General features: G+C 47.9%; 1 protein-coding gene across 5 annotated transcripts in view; it reads right to left on the bottom strand.

Annotated features, from left to right (window-relative positions):
- Blk (BLK proto-oncogene, Src family tyrosine kinase) overlaps positions 1-20187 on the bottom strand; it is a 49774-nt gene that overhangs the window by 13063 nt on the left and 16524 nt on the right. For 3 of the 5 annotated variants that reach the window (XM_010622673.3, XM_010622692.2, XM_033765534.1), the window contains exons 2-6: positions 4878-4983; positions 3370-3421; positions 2265-2358; positions 1518-1616; positions 575-678 (exon numbers count right to left, since the gene is read on the bottom strand). In XM_010622673.3, the coding sequence (XP_010620975.1) occupies positions 575-678; positions 1518-1616; positions 2265-2358; positions 3370-3421; positions 4878-4982 (454 nt within the window). In that variant the 5' untranslated portion in view covers position 4983. Of the gene's footprint in view, positions 1-574; positions 679-1517; positions 1617-2264; positions 2359-3369; positions 3422-4877; positions 4984-5242; positions 5441-9538; positions 9609-20187 lie in introns of those variants that run through there. The other 2 variants (XM_010622680.3, XM_010622686.3) reach the window with 2 other exon arrangements.

The following is a 20187-nucleotide window of genomic DNA, read 5'->3' as shown; positions in this document are numbered from 1 at the left end:
TTTTTTTTTTTTTTTTTTGAGACAGGGTCTCCCTGTGTAGCCCAGGCTGGCCTTTAACTCATAGCAATCCTGCCTCAGCCTCCTAAGTGCTGAAATTACAGGAGTGTGCCGCCATGCCCAGCCAGTTTTATAATTACAAAGGACATTAAGAAGTTGTGTCACTTAGCTAAGTGACAAAGAAAGAGAGAATGCAGCGAAGTTTGCCGAGTTCCTGGGTCTTGGGATCTGGGTGTGGTCTCCCCGGCTCCCCACGTTTTCACCCGTTTCTCACATCCAGGTCCAGGCCGCTTGCCAAACTTGTGTTCCCGCCACTCTGTAGGGTTCCTTTCTCCCAAATTCTCTGATTCCAGAGCCCCTGCAAGGCGCCCACCAGCCTCCGTGTTCCTGCTGTGCGGCCAGGCTGCGGTGGGGGCCCAACCGCCTCTGCCTCCCACTGCCCCGGAGGAGTACAGCCTCAGACCTGACCAGGACCTGAGGGTGAGGCAGCCAGAAAAGGGGCTTCCACCTCTTCAGCCCCAGAAGAGCCTCTGGAGACTTCCGTGGACCAGGTGGGCACAAGGCCGTGGCCACTCACCTTTCGTGGTCTCGCTCTCCCTGATGAGAAAGGAGCCGGCCTTGTTCATGGGAGCCAGCAGCTGCCGTTCTGCCTCCTTCCGGCTGATGGACCTGAAGAACCACCTAGCAAACAGCAAGGGTGGAAGACTCAGGGGTGGCCAGGCTGCCTGCCCCGGTCCATGGCTGTCCCCTCTGTAGCCAAGAAGGAAACATTTCTGTCTTCAGGTCAGCCCTCACCACCGTCCCTCCCATCTTGTTCCATTAAATGCCCTCTGTCCCGATCCCCACCCAGTCCCAGTTCCCACTGGGCCCTGAACTTGTGCTTTCCTGAAAGGGAGCATTGCTGGGTGACCTCGAATTCTGTTCTGCTGAAGTGCACCCAGCCCAATGTGACACCTGCCTCTGGTCATCTGTCGGTGACTGAAATGCCAGAGTCCATGTCCTGCAGTGTGGAGATGCCCAGGGTCCAGAAGGGCAGGAAGAGCCCTGTGTTACCCCGGGACACCTTCCCCAGCCCATGCTCCTGGCCTTGGCTTGAATGAATGGGCCCTTTGGCCTGGCTCAGGTGACCTTCCTGGAGGGTGTGGAGGTGGCTATGGGATTCTGGGAAGCTGGACCTAAGCAGTCCCTGGACCCAGCAGCACCCTGAGCCCTGTGGCCCTGAGTCCTGTCCCTGGAGGCTGTGAGGAGTGGTCACCAGGCCTCGCTGTGAGCTCTGGAGGCCGCTGGATGCTGGGGACAGCTCCTTCCAGGGCAGCCAGGGAAGGGACACTCTAGCATCAGTGGGAAGAGCAGTGTCCAGGGCTACAGTGGAGACGTCGTCTGGAACTAGGGCTGACCTCTTCTAGCTACTCCTATCCCCACCCATCTCTGTTCCCCCAAGGCCCCTACTACACAGCAGCCTGCAGGGCAAGGGCAGTTGCCAGCCCACAGTGAGAGAGAGCTTCTCTTCATCCACCTACTTTTCTACTTCCAGGGTCTCCACTGGGGCCACGAAGTTGCTGGGTACGTAGCCCTCTCTCCCGGTCACGAGCGACCTGGCCAACCACCAGTCTCCGGTGCTGAGGGAGAGGGGAAGATGGGCATGGGACAGTGGCTTGCTGGCCGGTCCTCTCCTCTGAGGACGGCCAGTGGGCTGGAGCCACAGGGAAGAAGCAGAAGATCTTGTCCTGGGGGACTTTGTTCAGACTGCCTACTGGCCTAAGGGGGGCCCCACCTCCAGCTACACTGGACTTGTCAGGAACTCGGAGAGCGAGCTGGGTCTGGCCTGGAGGGCTGTGATGAAGGGAGGAACCCTAGGGAGCCTGTGAGGACTCAGAGCCTTCATGTGCTTGGCACGAGGCCACTGTGGGGCTTAGGGACCCTTGGGCTCCATGGGACAAACTCCAGTGGGCAGAGAGCACAGAAGCAAGACAAGGCTGCTTGCCCGAGAGATCCGGGTGAGCTCACCTCTGGGGGACACCTGTGTGTGCACACACTGCGTTTGAAACCCACGAGGAGCCCCGTGGAGGTGACACTGGCGGCATGTGGCAGGGAGCACAGAGAGTGTCACGCTTGGGGACCACCTCTCAGGGGAACTCGGCGGGGGACGGCAACTGGGCCAAGTCTAAGAAAAGCCCGGGCGACTGGCCGAGGCCGGCAAGGACCAAGTGCTGTGGTGCAGTGAGGCCCACATGGTCCCCCACTGGGGAGGGCGCCCAGGGACGCACCTCTTCAACACCTGCAGCTTCTCCCCCTTCAGCATCTGCAAGTCCCGGTCGTTCACGGCGGTATAGTCATACAGGGCCACCACGTAATGTCCTTCTGGAAAGGACAAGGAAGAGACGGCAGCACTGAAGCCAAGCAGAGCGCGATGGGGCCTGGGGTAGGGTCTGGGAGCCAGCTTCCGACCACCATGGAGGTTAAGGACGATGGAGGACCGGCAGGTTCTCGCCCACCACTCCTGAAGAAGTTCTCCAGGGGTGTGCGGCCCCTCAGAGCCCCCAAGGGGATTGAGATGCAGGGGCAGCCTTGTGGAGGAAGACGTTTGCCACCAGAGGGCGACAGAGCCCTCCACCCAAGAGAGGGTGACCTTGGTACCAGGCAGCCGCTGTCCCTGCTCTTCACACCTCTGATACTCATAGCCCCACCAGGGTTCCTCCAGCTGCCCACACCCCCAGCCACCTGGCCCCAGCCCTCCCCTGAGCATTGCTGCCTCTGTTCCCTGTGACAGGCGCAGGGAGGCCTGGGAGCGCTGCATGCTCCGCGCTGTTCTTTGGTGTGGTTTGGACACTGTGACAACATGCTGGGGAGCCAGCTCAGAACCAGGGTCCACCCCGGGAGACCCTGAAGTCTGAGTCCCTGACCCAGGACAGCTGCCACCGTGCAATGTATCACCACCACCACCATCTGCCCACCAGGTAGAAGTGGAGTCTGGGGACAAGGAGGATGGTGTGGGTGTGGAGGGTGGTAGAGGGCAGGAAGTTGTGAGACAGCATGGTGTCCTCCCCCTGGGGCCAGAGGAATTGCCCTTGAGCTGGGCATTAAGGCTCTTTAAAAGCTGGGGCTTGGTTATGCTGCCTGTGTTTCCAGTAACTCTTTCTTTGTGTTTTGGTTTCCAGGATGTAAATTCTTGACTTTAACCCCATGGGCTCAGGCACCGAAGGACTCATGTTTGGCTCCTGGAGAGACCCCAGGAGGTAGATGAAGCCAGGGCCAGAGATAGCCAAGGCTGCTTCCCCAGGGGTCTTCTCTCCAACACAAGAGAGCCCACCCCGCTGTCCCTCTTCTGACCCTGCAAAGCTGGGGCTCCAGGGAGGGGTGTCCCCTTCTTACCTTGATCTGGGGGTTCATCAGGAGGTGGAGGGGTCAGGTGGTTAAAGACGACCTTGGGTGGAAAGCACACACTGTGTTAGCTCCCCAGCCTGCGGCGTGGGCAGGGCTGGCCACAGGAGCACAGAGCGGAGCCTGTCCCTGGATTATTGTGGGGTCCACTCCAAGGAAGGAAGGTGGATCCCTGCAGAGGCTGCGCAGGTAAATTCTGCAGTGATTCCAGGATGCCAGTGATGTTCCCGACAGCCCCAGACCATGCGAGCACCTGACCTCGTGTAGGGACACCCCGCGTCTGGAGGCACCTGGCCTTCAATCCTGGCTCTGCCACTCAAAGATGAAGTTGCAAAAGGAGAGTGGAAAAATAGTTTTAAGGTATATTTTCCTAAAACTCAATGAATATATTCATAGGTGTACATAGTGTGGGTCTGCATATGGGTACAGGAAATAGCCAGAATGTGCCTAGCAATCACAGTGAGAGTGATGCATAAAGTTTTAAAATGTGGAGTGACTCTTATGACCTACGACGGAAGACAGGCGGCCCGTGGTCCAGCCAGGCCACGGAATGAATGGGCCACAGCTTTAGACGTCTGTGCGGGTGAGACTCGCAAACCTAATGCTGGATGCACCCCACTCTCAGACTGGTGCATGTGGATGGAGTCAGTTTACGTAAAGCCCACAGTGTGTGAAGCTACCCAGCGTCAGTGTGCATGGGCATGCGGGTGTGTGGTGCTATAGAAAAGCAAAGAATGGTAAGCAGATTTGAGCTGTGGGATTCTGGGTCAGAGGGGACAAACTGGGGCAGCTGGAGAGCTTCCAAGGAACAAGTCAGTTCCATTTCTGAGGGTGGGAGGTGGCTGTGCAAGGTATGTGTTTATTTTGTTGTCTTCTTTTAACTCAACGTGTGTTTATTCCTTTCTTAAATTCCATACTTACTGGACCCAGCCTGAAGAGGACTTTTGCAGAAAGCTGCGCAAGATAGGGTTCTCTCAAAAATGCAAACCCATGACACAAAAGATGCACAGAAAAGGAGCTGGGGCAGGAGCTAATTCAGGTATCCCCAGAGGTGGGATAATGAGGAATTATCATTTTTCCATAATTAGTACATATCATATGGCTTTGTAAAGTTAAAAATACCCGGCTACTAGTTATTAGCCTATAACCTGGAGGAAATTCCCCAACCTGTCCAAGCCAGCCCACTGGGCTACCCATCCATTCACCGATTTTCTCATTGTGTGTTGGACCGAGGCTCTGCTTGGGAAGACGGAAAATGGGAACTGCAGTCTCTGCCCCAGAGGGTTCCTCAGAGTGTGGTGATGCCCGTCCAAGAGCAGAACAGAGCAGAGCCGGCATCCAGGCATGACCCCCACTGCCCGAACTAAAAGAGGCTGGGTGCCGGGCAGCAGGGTGGGGCACCGTCATCCCAAACCAGCACCCCGGAAATGCTGCCGAGGGCCTGGCCCCGGAGCCCCGCATGCCCGCCCGTGTCAGCTCCCGAAGCGCCAATGACTCACCAGGGGCGGCAGCGGCGGGGGAGCCTGGCTCCGGGAACTGGCCTTCTCGGGGCTCCAACCCTTGCCCTTCTCGGTGACCTGCCTCTTGCTGCTCAGCAGCCCCATCCTGCGGGACAGCACACAGCAGACATTGTGTGAGTCCTCAGGCCCTTGGATCTCGGCAGTGAAGTGCCCCAGCCCTTCAGGTCACAGTGGGGTTAGCAGGGCCTGGCGAACTAGGCTGGGGTCCATAACCTGTAAGTGGCTCAGAGAGGAGACATGACTGTGTTCAGGGCACAGAAATCATCGGGCCCGACACAAGGGCCAGACACTTCCGGGGTGGACCCCAGTCCTGTGGGAGAGGAGTCCAGGCAGGGCAGTCTCACAGGTTCCAGAGTTGGGTGTCCTGGGTTCTAGTCTTATTTTGCCATTGGGCAGGCTGGGCAGCTGGGGGGCTGGGGAGGTCACATCTCCTCTCTGGGCTCCAGGCTGCTTTGCAGTTGGTGAGGCTTTGTCGGAACAGCTGGAGGTTCTAGCAGATTCTTCAGTTGAGATGACTTACACACAGGGCAGATCCCGCTGCTCTAGAGGTGAGGAAAGCGTGGTCCAGTTTGTTCTTGAGTAGAGAATCAGCATGAGGGTGTGGAAGGACCTGGAGACTACCCACCTGCACCAGCCCCTACCCTCGTGCTTCAGGGAGGGCGATGCCCAAGCCTAAGAAGTCCGACCTCAGCCACCCCAGAGCCAGGGCCACACTGGCCTTGGAGTCCAGTCTGACCTGAGACCACCACACCCCTGGGCTCACATCTGCCCCGAGATTAAGGTTTTTGCTTACCCTTTGGGTATAGATACCATGTCTCACCAGTCCTAAGATACACCCCTTTTTACACTCCATCACGTCTGAAACCAGGAGGTATCTTACAATGGATGGCACTTCATAACGCAATCGCTGTAGCATTCTTTTCTTTTAGTGATACATGCAATAAATGTTTGCTTCCTCCCAGTATTGCCTTGGATTTAATAAAGTCCAGTGATACATTTCTTCCAAGGAGTTGAAACATTCCTCACATTATCCATCCTCTAACTCACCTTGACAAAAGAACACCTCAATAATGTTCAGTAGAGGACAGACAGCCACAGCAACTAATCCACAAGTAAGCTCATTTTGTGTACGCCTCGCCAGAACACACTTTACATTTTAAAGAACAATCTGGCACTTTTTACATTTACTGTTTCTCTGTGTTAGTTCAGATCAGCATTACCACCAATGAACTATGGTGCCGAAATTACAAGCACCAATTCCGATTTCAGAAATTTTTCATTTTAGAAGTTTGGATACGGAATTCAGGTTTGTATGAGGAATAGCTACTGGACTTGAACAGGTGCTCATTTGTTATCTGTAAATGTGACCAGTTTTCTTCTTTAATTTGTTGATGTAGTGAATTGTGTTGGTAAATTTTCTGTCAACATCATCTGTAGACATCGAGGCTTAGAAGGTTATTTGGTCACACCGGGTTTGTCTTTTTGACAAGAATGGATCCTATTTATGCTTAGATCTTACTAGAGTGAGAATCACCATTCTCTGAGGGATCCGTGCAGGCGGCATTAGCCTGGACCGTGTTCGGGAGCTCTCTGCCTTCATTCTATGATTATGCATAGTGTAACAGCATCGGGATTGCACCCTCTTTGAAGGCTGCGGAGGACTCAGGCGTTAACTCGCCTGTTTCTGGGGCCATTTCACACAGCAGATCTTTAGACACATTTCCAGCTTCTCCTGTAAGAACTGGCCTATTCCCATGCTTTCTCCACCATCTGCCATTTGGATGATTTATAGAGACCTTTCATTCCTTCTATGTTTATCCATCTGTTGCCATTAAGTTTTATGTAGTATTGTAACTATTTTAATCTGCTCTCTTTCTTGGTTATGACTTTTCTTTTTTCTAACTCATTACTTTAGAATATAATTTAAATTTTTAATTGGATATAATTATCTGAAACTTTACCTGACCAAATAAAGTCTTAATCCTAGCTTTAAAATTAAGGAGAAGACTATAATCAAAATAGCATGAAACTGGAACAAGAATAGATGTATAAACAGTGGAATAGAATAATAAACATGTAAATAGGCAGATAAACATGAGGGCTGCATATATGAAAAAGTGCTATTTGAATTCAGTTGAAAATTGATGGCTTATTTTAATAAATAATATTGGGAAATGATTATCTACCTGGAAGAAAGTACAATTGAACCCTTACTTTACACCATATTAAAAAGCACAGCTGGCTGGGCATGATGGTGCACGCCTGTAATCCCAGCACTCGGGAGGCTGAGGCAGGAGGATGGCTGAGTTCAAAACCAGCCTGGGCTGCATAGTGAGTTCCAGGTCAGTCTCAACTACATGGTGAGACCCTGTTTCAAAAAAAGAAAAAAAAAAGCAGAGCTGGAGGTATAGCACAGGAGTAGGGTACTTGCCTAGCATGTGCAGGGACCTAGCTTTGATCCCCAGCTTGAAGAAAATCCAGGTATATTTAAAAATACAGCAATGCCTTAGTTCACAAACTTAGTTCATCCCAAGATTCTGGGGAAACTGACCACATTTGTGTTCATTACCTGATGTGGAATTTGCAAATGCAAGCAAAATTTTGCTGAATATTTCTGTTTGCAAACTGAACTGTTTGTGAACAGAAATGTTCATGAACTGAGCCATTAATGTTTATTTTTAAAAATTTTATTTGAAGAAGAAACTATAACTACAGCCCAAGTTTGGAGATAACAAAAATAGAACAGCCAGAACCTAAGAGAGAACAAGACATGCACAAGCTCATAAACATCAAACTATTGTCTGGAAAAAGAGACTCATCAAACTGAGAACAAGTAATGAACTTGGGGGGGGTAGATTTGCAAACATTAGGCAGAAATTTAGAGCTCACAAAAGCTGGCAAGAAGTATGGTGTAACACCAATCCACTCAACAGAAAAATGCATAAAGATTATAAATAGGGAGTTCTCATAACACAAATCCAAACAGCAAAGGGAACACATGAAAAATATTATTGACTAATTGCAAAATACAAATGAAGATAATAAAATATATCATATCCCATTAGACTAGTAACGTAAATAGGTAAATTGAATAAAATGCCAATAGTTCATGTTAAAGCAAGGGAAAATTGTTGGCATGCATCAAAAAGAGAAGGGTATTTTTTATGGGTATTGTGATTTCATTTGTTTACCCCACTTTATTTCTAGGTTGACATCTCTGAGAGCTGAGATCTTTGCTTTCACTGTCAAATCCAAGCAGCACCTGGCTCAGAGTGTGCGCTTAATAAATATTTATCAAGCAGATAAAATACAAAATATGCCACCAACATTTTAGAAAGCAATCTTTCACTCATCTATTCTTTATTTTTGCAGTGCTAGGCATTGAACCCAGGGCCCTGTGCATATTAGACAAGCACTTAACAATAAGCCATATTCCCAATCCAAATAAATCTTTTAGAGTCTGTTAAAATTGAGAAATACACATACTTTTGAATTTAAAATTTCATTCTGGACCTTGCAGATTAGTAAAACATCATTCTATGGAAATATATGACATAAAAATGCTTATTACAGCAATAGTTGTAGCAGCAAAACAAATAGAAACCACCAAACAAAAATCAGTAATGAAACTTCTCACCAATTAGGGAACTGTTAAAGAAATTTTACACTAAAATTCTCTAAAATATTATGCAACTATGAAAAAGAATGTGCTGGGAAAAAAGCAATAAATACTCAATGAATGTAACACAAATAAAAAGAATGGGGCTGGGGATGTAGCTCAGTGGTTCCGCCGCCTGCCTCACAAGTGCGAGGTCCCAAGTTTGATCCCCGGTACCAAATAAAAATAAAACAATATAAAGAATGTGCTGGATCTTTACCAGTGAGGCTAAGTAGAATTTCTGGAGTGTTGGAAGGGAGGTTCTGAATGACCCCACATTTGGGGACTCCCGTGTGTGTCTGCACGCGACACGGAGAGAGGCTAGGGAGGAAGTACACCCTGCTGTTTTATTTTGTCTGCTTTATTTGGTTATTTTAACTTTGGTAGTAGCAGTGACAAAGGAGGTAGAGATGAGAAAACAGAGTCGAACCCCCTTCAAGAAGGCAAATGTTTAAAGTTGTGTGTGTGGCCGGTTATGCAAAGCAGTACCTCAAACAAGTTATTTCCTAAGATGCTCATACTTATCATGGGGGATGGGACTTCCTGTGATGTTACCTTTCTTTCTCATAAATTTGTGAGTTTCTTGAGTTCTTAAGTAGTAAGCATATATTAACGGTACAGCCACAAATATGACAAGAGAATGTAAGTGACTTTTGGCAACACACGGGCATATGACCTGGAGCTAGGCTAGCCCCTTGTTCATGACAGAGGCCAGTGTCTGGCCTCAGGCCTTCCTGACCTCTTCCAGCCTCCCCAGCTTAGAGAAGATCGGTAGGCTGCAGCTCCCAAAACTTTCCCTGAACTTGGAACCTTTTCCTGTACCACTCAAGAGACGGGCCCCACTGCCTTCCTCCAGCCGGTCAGCCATATTGTCACCAACTTTAAACTTTCCGAGCAGACACTTATGTCCACTTCACATAATTGAACAGTTAAAGACCTGACCGAAAGCAAATTTCCCAAAATTAGATGACCCCTTACTTACACTTTTGGGTCCTTTGACTCCTTAGCGGTGTCTGTACGAATGGTATTCCACAGCTCTGAGGGACACTTAGGTCTACAGACCCCTCCGCACGATGGCTCTGACTGGTGCCTAGAGTCACTTGGAGGTTCTGTAACAACTAGCAGTGTGGCTGAGGCACGGGCTACCCCCACACACTTTCGGGATGGGTGGAGCCAGGAAGTGCAGAAGTCCACCCCGAAGCAAGGGGACACTGCCAGCCTGGGGTTCCAGGGGCTCGCTTCGCTTCGCTGACGCTGGCCTCCTTCCTAGTGGGGAAGGGTGGCAGGCAGTGTGGGTGTGTGGGTGTGTGCACGAGAGGTGCGCGTGAGACCGAGACAGAGAGAGCGAGCCTTGCGTGCACCCATGGGTGTGTACTTGCACGTGTGCGTGTCTGTATACAGGTGTGAGTGTGCGCTTGGGTATGTGTACACATGCGGGCGAGAGAGGGCACGCACGTGCATGCGTGTGGTGGGAGGGTTGGCAGAAGGAGGGCAAGGTGGGGGCGGGGAGCTGTTGATTTGAAACCAACCAGAGCCCCAGAGCCCCAGGCAGATCCCCTGGGAATGGTGAACGCTGCCCCTGGGGAGGCGCTCAGAGCCTGACACAGCCTCAGCCTAGCAGGGGATGTGGAGGAAGCAACAGCTAAAAACAGAGAGATGAGAAACCTTTTATTTACACTTGCCCAGCACGCTGTGGCGAAGAGGGCCTTGACGTCTATAGATCTTTGATAGTCATGGTAGCATCCATAGCCTACCTGCATTTACCCTCTTTTGCAGCTGAAGAAAGAGAGGCAAAGAAGCTTGCACTTGGCTGCCCTTGGTGCCTGGAATTTTCAGTGGCTAAACTCAGCGTCTGGAAGGAGCCTGTGGACGCTGCTGCATGGAGAGCAAATGTGGAGGCTGTGGGGTCCAGGCCGGGACCAGCTGCCCGTGTCTAAGTCACACAGCAGCCAAGCAGACTGAGGGGAGGCAAGGAGCAAGCGGAAATATCACTCTGGAGGTGGCGGAACTGGGAGCCAGAGGACCCCACTCTGCTCCAAGCTGGTGTGCGCGGGGGCGCGGCCCCACCCAGGCCGAGTTCAGCCTCCAGTGCAGATTCCCTGTCGCCTCCCCTGTGGGGCTACGTGTCCCTCTGCACTTCCAGGCCAAGGCCATGACAGCCTCTCCCTACCCATGGTCTGGTGGGGGTGGTCGGTAGTTCCAGGAACCAGGGCTCAAAACAATTGACCTCCTGTTTTGGTGGGGCCCAGGCAGTTCTCTTTCTGCAGGATTAAATCAGGCTGTAACGTTCTTAATTGTCTCTCGCCTGTTTGTCAAATCTCCACCATCTATTTCCAGCGCCTTTCACAGAAGTCTAATTATGCCTGTTCCCACGACTACAGGACATGGTTATTTGTGTAAAATAAGGAGAGAGTGCATCAAAATACTCAAACAACTGTGCTACACAGGCGAAAACAGTTGTCCTGGCACAGCTGGCTGCTGGCAGGAGGGTGGCTGCCCTTGGGGTCTGGGAATTTTCAGTGGCTAAACTCAGGGTATGGAAGGAGCCTGTGGACGCTGCTGCATGGAGAGCAAATGTGGAGGCTGTGGTGCCCGGGCCAGGACCAGCTGCCCGTGTCTAAGTCACACAGCAGCCAAGCAGACTGAGGGGAGGCAAGGAGCAAGAAGGGCACCGCGGAAATATCAGTTTTTCTTATTTGTATTTGTGATTAACATAACACTCGCGCGTACTTCCAGGTGCATGTGAACTAGTGGGCGGCCAGGTGGCCCTGGGTAGATGGATCATCTCCTCCAGGGGCGGAGGCCTGGTGTCGGGAGCTGGAGGGCTTGGTGTTGCGTGGAGGAGGGCAGTGTGGAATCCCAGCGGTCCAGGCTGCTCCAAAACTGAAGATTTCTTCTCAGAGGCCAGGGGACCAGTGGCTGGAAGCCGGTCTCACACATGCAGTCAGCTCTGGGATGCAGATGGCTCTGGGGCAGAAAAATCAGTGTGGCTCTGCTGCCTGTTTTGAGCAGTGGCGCTAGTTATCGTGCACGGAGCCAGACCCGGCATCCAGGTTTGGGTGTCAGGAACACAGCACGGGAGACCAGAATGTGGAGTTGAAGTCCTGGCTTGGCCATTTTGTGAAGCACTGCTTAATATTCCTGTCTCTTCATCTCAGAGTAATACTAATTTCTACTCTCAGAGTTTTCTGAAGATTAAACTGGTATTACATGTTATTAACAGCGCCAAGTCTTAGTACCTCATGAGTGGTTCGCTTTATTCCTTTTGGGGGGGTGTTTGAGACAGGCTTCAGGTGGCCTCCAACCCACCACGTGGTGCAGGCTAGCCTTGAACAGGTGGTGATCCTCCTACCTCAGCCTCCCAAGGGCCAGGACTACAGGCATGCGCACCATATCCGGCCCTGATCACAGCTTTCTCTAGGAGGCAGGAGGCAGCTCTTTCTACAGGTGAGGCTTGGTAACGCTGAGCACCTGGCACCGCCACGCTGTGAGGCCAGCCTTAAATCCAGCTCTTATTGACTCCTCTGCCTGGGATTTGGAACCCTGGCCCACCTATCAAACTCAGGTGCGTAGCATCCAGGTAGGACAGGTGAGCCTGCTCAGGAAGCTGGGCTCACTTTGGAGTTGGCGGCCACACTGAGATAGCTTTCCTGTTGGTGAGATGGCCCCGGGAGCAGATGCAGCGCCCAGCACCCCGAGTCTTCTCCCTGCACAGACTCACAGCGCGGCATCTTCTTGTAGACGCTGGAAGTGCAGCCATTGGCCTGTGACTCCCAAGCGTGAGCTGAAACCTACTTCCCATCTGTCAGCTCAGGTGCCTCTCCCTGCCAGGGCTTTCTGTGCCCCAGTACTGACAGCCCTGCCCACGTGCTGAAAAGCCCGGGCTTTTCCCTGGTCACAAATATTCAGTCGCTGCCAGCCACACACTGGGCCAGGTACAGCCGAAGACAAAAGGGCAGGAGCGGGCAGGAGTCAGCTCTGTGGTAGGACGGAGGGGGACAGGGCAGCCAGAGTGCAGCAGCTCAAGGCCAGAAAATTATGCAAGGAAGAGGGCGTGGCAGGGTGCAGGGAGCTCAGCAGGAAGAAACCCCTGCACCTGGGAGGATGGCGAAGGTGTAACGGCTTTAGCTTAAAACTGTTTCTATGAAACGTTTGAAAACACACTACAGTACAATGAGCCTTCATCGGGTCATCACCCAGATTCAGTAATTATCTTTACATTTTTTCTTCAAGTATGTGACCACAAGTCATTTTGTTAGAAATAAGCAAGTGAAGCTTTCCAAAATGAAATAAAGGAATGTCTTGAAGCGAGTCATTTCACCTGGCCCGCTTTCCACACCTCTCTGAAATGTGAAAGCGTTTTCTCCCACCATCACCTGGTCCTTTTATCCAACCTAACAGGACCGGCCCTCAGTCCACGGTATCATCTAACCATCCAGCCACCCAAACCAGTCCGTAATAACATCTCAACTGTCATCTCCAGCCCAGCTCTGTGCCTGGCTTATCCTGCCTAGGCCTGAGACTAACCACATTTAAAGAACAAATCCACAGCACTCGGTATTCTTTGGTGGTTTCCTGCACCAGCACTCACCAGGCCCACACTTGCTTAGCTTTGGAGCCCAGCCAGCACTATGGCAGCCGTGGGTCTGCTGTGGAGACGCTGCTCTGCAGCCCTTGAGTGAGGCTGTGACAGTGCCTGGAATGCGTGGCTTCCTTCCTGCCAAGGGACAGGCTAGCAGTGGCAGCCTGAGACCTCGGACCAAAGAGACTGCGAACACAGGTGCATGAAGGAGGGGACAGCCATGTGGCTGGAGTTTATAAAACAAAATATATCCTTGCTGTGGAAATTCACCCACCACCACTGTGGTAAGTTTGATGGAACAGATTTCAGATGATAAAGAGTTTGAGGGTTCTGAGCAAAAACTTCAGGAAGGAAGATGGTTTTCTGGTAAAGCTGCATTAAGACCAAAGCATGCTCGTAGAGTCACCTACATTTCACTCTGCAGACTTGGGGAAGCCTGAAAGTCATCAGGCGAGGATGCAAACAAATACCATTCCTTTATATGAGCAGAAATCTTGCTTTTGGGTGACATTATGTACATTTACATTATCACAGTGGTGATAATTGTTAGCACTACAAGTCAGTACAGCTACTGCGCATTTTATGTTGATGGGACAGTGGGTCTTAGTCTATGTTTCTGTTTTTAATTTTTTGCATTGTTCTCAGTTTCAAAAACAAGTGAAGAGTTAAACCTTGGGTTCATTTCGTGTTAATGGAGCCAGTTCTCTGTGGCACAATGGTTCTGAAACCTCAGTTTGCATTATAACCTGCTGGGGAGTTGGCTGAGTCTGAGTCCTGCCCAGAAGTTCTGACAGGCAGGCCCAAGTGGGAATCCAGGATCTGCATTTTTAGGGCATGCTCCCAAGGGTTCTGGTGCTCTCAGGATGATCCTTTCTCTTACTGTACTTGGCTTTGCTTCTGGAACAGTCATTGGGTTGTATGAAGGGCTAGAAGGCAGTCCTGAAGGCCATGGAATTCCTTCCTCTGGGTCCCTCTTAAATAATGCTGAGAGGGGCCTGGGATTTAGCTCAGTGGTTCTGCCACCTACTTCACAAGCACAAGGACCCCAGTTCCATCCCCAGTACAAAAATAAAAATAATAATAATAATAATAATGCTGAGATAGGGATGCTCTATCTGTAAAGGACTGGAATGTTTTCTGTCCTCCACACGTATTTCTTACACATTACTATATCTTGCATAGTTTTTCACATGGGGGGATAACTTCCCTTTCTGTAATAACTAGGATGTTATGTGGTACTTCCCAGCTTGCACAGTATTTTCCCCCACAGAGCCTCGAAATGCCATACGAGCTAGAGAGAATCCCACCGAGTCCCCTGTCCCCTTCCCTCTCCTCCCTGCTCCTCCTTCTCTTCAGAAATAATCAGGAAAAAGGTATTCTTGCAAATTAAAACTATAATTGAAAAATAAGAAGATAGGTACGAAGTTCAAGTTGGTGATCTGCAATATAGGTCCAAAAAAATCCTAGAAAATAGTGCAAAATGACTGCTCTAGAAGGTCAGAGACACATCAAATATGTTCATGCTCTTACCTCCTAGCCAATATCCTACTGGAAGTCCAGCAATAAGACAGGAAAAGATTAAAAGTATACAGATTGGAAAGGGAGAAAAGAATGGTAACAAATGACATGATTTTTCTGTTAAAAATACCAAAGAATCAACAACCCCACCCAAAAACCCCCAGAACTAATATACAATTACAGTAAGATTGCAAGATTCAAAGGTAATGAAAAAGTCAATTACTTTATAATGTTCTAGAAATGAACAATTGAATTTTGAAATTTAAAACCATACTGTCTACATTAACACCCAAAATACCTCTACTTAGGTTTAATCTAGTGAAATAAACCCCTATCAAAGAAATTCAAGGTCTAAGTAAATGGGGGACTATTCCACGCAGGTAGACAGGATGCCTTCATATTGTCAAGATACTAGTTCTTCCCAACTTGACGTACAGATTCGCTGCCATTGAACTCCAAACAAGATATCCTGTGGATGTAAGCAGCTGACTTGACAAGTGGGTCAGGGAAACAGAACCGAGAGTCCAGGAAGAGCGGGGTTACAGACAGAGTGGACTGATCATTGACAAAGAGCAGAAGCAACTGAACAGGAGAAGGGTCACCTTTTCAACACATGTGTTGGAAAGACTGGGTGTCCACATGCAAAAAAATCCATCCACACAATGTGCATCTTTCCCAAAAATTAACTTGGTGGATCATAGGACTAAATATAAAGTGAACTAATATACACATATATACATTTTATATATTTATAAAATTAAATGTACATTTAAAACTAGAGAAAACTTCAATAAACTTAGGTGACATTTTGGGGGGTTTTCTTTCTTTTCTTCAATCTCTTTTTTTTTGTTTGTTTGTTTTTTTGAGACAGGTCTCACTATGTAGTTGAGACTGACCTGGAACGCACTGTGTAGCCCAGGCTGGTCTCGAACTCACAGCAATCCTCCTGCCTCAGCCTCCAAGTGCTGGGACTACAGGCGTGCGCCACCACACCTGGCAGGTGACTTTTTAAATATAACACGAACAGCGCAATCCATGAAAGAAAAAAATGGATAAGTTGAATTTCTAGTTACTTATTAAAGATAATGGCAGTATGTGAGCCCAGAAGGACTTGTACATGTATGGTCACTGCAGCTTTATTCCTTTTATCTCTCAAGTGGAGACAACAGAAATGGCTATTAACTGATAAGTGAATAAAAATGTTGCGGTTGTAAAGAACCACTGATACCTGTAACAAAGTAGGTTAGCCGTAAGGGGGTCTGTGCTACGGAAAGAAGCTGGGTACAAAAGGGTACAGCCCAAGTCCACGCGTATGGAACCCTAGATAGCAAAACGGAGTGTAGACCTGTGGTTGCTGGGGCCGGGGACGGTACGGGGCACCGAGCTCGGAAGGGCTGGAGGAGCGTTCTGGGGCGATGGGGGTGTTCTACATCTCGGGCGCACTGATGGTCACACAAGTGTGTGTGTTTGTACAAACTCACACGTAAGACAGGTGAGCGGCAAAGAGTGCACCTTACAACGTACACATGAAGGCAGACTGTAAAAAGCTATGGGAGCCGCATCAAGATGTTGAACTCTGAACTCTTCTGTGGTGTGTTGAATTGTGAAACATAACATGGTGGAAAAAACCTTATACCTGTTTCGTCCTAAATTAAGTGTAAAAGCCACTGAAAGTTCCCCCTGGATTCAGGCAAATACAGGGGAAAACAAGTTACCCTAGAACATACCCTAGAAAGGTCGGAAATGAAATGTTAAGGATGATATCGCCTTTTGTGTGTGACTCCAAATAACGAACGGAAAATGAAAGGAGCTTAAATCTTTATATCTGGGGAATTCTCCCTCAATGACAAATGTCAATGACGTAGCATCAGGAGGTCTCCTCCATATATCCAATTATTCTACTTGGCGCTTCAGGAAAAATTATGTACTTATATCATTGTAATGCCTGGTTTACATACTTAAAAATTTTTGAGTATTAACCTACTGATGAAACACAATGAAGCATAATAAGCATTGGACACAATATAAATATTATAATTTTAGAATGTAAAAATAGTAACATTATGAGAAGTAGGGTATGAGGCCAAAAGGAAAGAGAGAAATAATGCTGTATGAAGATATGATGGTTTAAATGTATGATTTGAACCCATAAATCCAATTACAAGAAAGCTAAAAATAACTAATAAAAACTGAGCCGAGGAGGGAGGAGGGGTCAGATGGGTGCAGATAAGAAAGAGGTAGCATCTTTCACATTTAATCTACAGAGAGGAGCTAGTATTCATGTTTGTTAAAGTCATAAATGAAGCAAAAAGGAGATTTAGAAGTGGATCAAGCTGCTACCCTAGATTCCAGGAGTGAAATTCACAAGCAGAGGGGCTGGAGGATCTTACTTAGCTCTGCCAGGGTGGGCTGAGCACAGAGCAGTGAGCATGTGTTTCCTAAATGTCTTTTAAAAATGTGAAACGAGACAAAGGAAAACAGGGGATCACCCAAAGTTTTAAGAAAGGAATGTGGACCCTGGTCACTGGGACAGAAAGGCAGAGATGGAGCGAGGAGGTGGCCGTGGTCCCGCTGCGCCTGCAGGATTGAGTCTCTTCTGAGCATTCACATCAGATATCTCCCCTGACCACTGAAATTTGCCTGTGCTATGGGAAATTCGGAAAACAGGATGGAAGATCAAAATTAGTGACGACACCATCGTTCAGAGGAGACCACGGAAGCATGCTGGTATGTGATTTTCCACAGCCATTTTTTTTAAAAAAGCAAAAATGGGATCATAATCTACATCCTGTTTTGTGACCTGCTTTTCAGAGAACATATCAGGCTCATCTTTCCGCTGCCTCTTTCTCGTATGATGAGGAAGGGTGCGGCAGGCTTATTTTCCCCGTTCTCCCTGTCACTCACCAGCTCGCTTCCACTGCATTTAACATCACGAACCCACTGCAAAAATGGCCTTTGCTCATGGACTTTACCCTGGCTCAAGTCTTCCGTGGATTTTCACTGAGGGTAAAACCCTACAAGAGGAATCGCTAGACCTGCGGACGCAACGCTTTCAAGATACACAGCTTGAGTGGTCTTTGCACATTTCACACAGCAGAGTATGGCTAGACATTTCCTTGTACTTTCTCCTGTGAAGATCATCGTTCTTTTTAACCATTCTGAGTTAATTTGTTTAAAAGTTACCCTTGACTTTGTCAATCACATTTTTTAATAATGAATGCAATGCACACAGGTAGAAAATCAGAAAATTCTGGGTCCGTCCAAAGAAATGAAAAATCACTTAGAAGTCCAGTGCCCGTGGAACACCAATGGGGCCACTTAGCCTCTGGGTTACCAGGGGTTTTACACACAGGCCCACACTCAAAAAGAGGCTGCACTGCTCAGCCTGCTTCGTAACTTAGTCATCTCTGTGAATACTGCAGTGCAAATCATATGCAAGTAAATATAATTTTAAAACCATATTATTCTCTGTCCGCCATTCTGCAGGGGTATCACTAACTCATTTAACTACCACTGGTCAAATAAGTTATTTTCAAACTTCAGCTATTATAAATAAACCTGTTGTAAACACGCTCATAAAATATATACTTAACTGTGCCGTACATTTGAAGCTAAGTTTGTACAGGTGTATAAGTGGAATTACATGTTACAAATCTGCTGCTGGTGCTAAATTATCTTCTTTGGGGAAAGACTGATTATACTTTCAGTGTTGAAGAAAAGACCATTTTCTCAGTCCTTGGTCAGTGGCTTACATCAGATTTAAAAAAAAAAAATCCAAACAAACATTGTCAACCTCCTAAATGAAGAGTGAACAACATAGTTTTCATTTACTTTCCTATTAGTGTTTATCATATATTTATTAATAACTTTCTTACATTATGATTGGTTGTTCATGTCCTCTACTCAATTTTACATTGAGGTATTTATCGTTTTCTCCATGATATACAAGAGCTTTTTAAAATATATGTATTTTGAGATAGGATCTCGCTATGTTGTTCAGGCTGGCCTTGAACTCACCATGTATCCCAGGCTGGCCTCAAACACTCAGCAATCCTCCTGCCTCAGCTTCCATAGTGCTGGCATTACAGCTGTGTGCCACCAAGCCTGACAGGAAAAGCTTTTATGTGACACATACATTGAATGTATACCTTACTGTGTCATATACACTACAAACATTTTTCTCATTTAGCTTTTCCTTCTTAACTTTGTAGTACACAGATGCATAAAAGTGCATTTTTAAAAATCTAGCCAGTCTATTAACCTTTCATATTAGTCTTTCCTTGGAAACGTCTTTTCCATCCAGAGACTATAGGATGATAGAACTATTTCAATTTTTCACTATTAACTAATACCATTTTAAATGTGTAACAAAGCACAGGAACTAGCGTCCCAGCACTAATCTAAACAGCTATCGATATTTTGATTCTCTTTCCTGCTACCGTCCTTTTTAATATTACAAATCCAAAGACACACCTCAGCATGATCATCATGTTCTCCTCTTGCCTCCCCTGAAAGTAGCCACTATCTGGAAATGAGTTGGTGCTCCTGCCATGGACAGCTCTGCACATCGATGCCATGGACAAGCGGTCTTAACCAACACATACTTTGTTTTGTTTTTTAAGCTTTTACAAAATGGCCTTATAATATAATGAAACTTTTTGCAATTAGCTTTCCACAAATCTTTTGTGATAGGCACCTAGTTCTTTCTTTTTCCTTACCCTGCTCTATGAGATAAACAACCCTAACTTCATTTAGCCAGTTCGGATTCTGGAGCTCCGTCCCATGATGAGCAGCGCCCCTTCTCGCACCTTGCACTCAGGCATCACTCTGCACAGTGACCTACCGGCATGGTGACCTATGCCCAGCCAGTGTGCTCCCCGGCTGGTACCGGGGTTCCCAACTGATGTCCAAAGTGACCAGGCCAGTTATACTCCCACCAACACCGGGCAGAACGTCTGATTTCCCCCCAGACTCCCCAGATCTTCCCACACATCTCTCTTTTCCTAATAAAATGAATGATGGGGAAATCTTTTTGCTTTGTTTTTCCTTGGCGACTTCTGAGGTGTTCCTGGAACACATTTCACGACTGTATGTGATCTACTCATAGCTTATAAGCTTTTATAACGTTAACAAAAATTCAAACACCAACTAAAGCTCTAATTTACCTAGATATATATCCAGCAAAAATGTGCAAATCTGCACAGAGATGTGATTGATCATCGTTGGGAGGACTCATAGCATGGGGATGCACATTCTCTCCAAATCACCCAAAAGTTGAAAGCATTTTCAATCACTATTCCAACATATGCTTTCGGGGAAATTTACAATCTGGCTCCAAAACTCTGTGGATGAGAAAAGCCTTGAGAACAGCACAGCTATCCATCCACAAAGGAGAAGAATAAGGCCAAGAGATATACCTGTAGATACGAACACTGACTGAAACCTGTAGCGATCAAGAGTGAAACTAGCAAAGGAATGTACAAATCCAACAGGGGAAGGATGCAATCACGCTGTGCTGTCAAATCCAAGTT

Source organism: Fukomys damarensis, unplaced genomic scaffold, assembly GCF_012274545.1.
Source record: "Fukomys damarensis isolate Sample0158 unplaced genomic scaffold, DMR_v1.0_HiC HiC_scaffold_18, whole genome shotgun sequence".
Classification (NCBI taxonomy): domain Eukaryota; kingdom Metazoa; phylum Chordata; class Mammalia; order Rodentia; family Bathyergidae; genus Fukomys; species Fukomys damarensis.
Note: the sequence above shows the minus strand (reverse complement) of the source record. Positions and strands in the feature narration are given on the sequence as shown.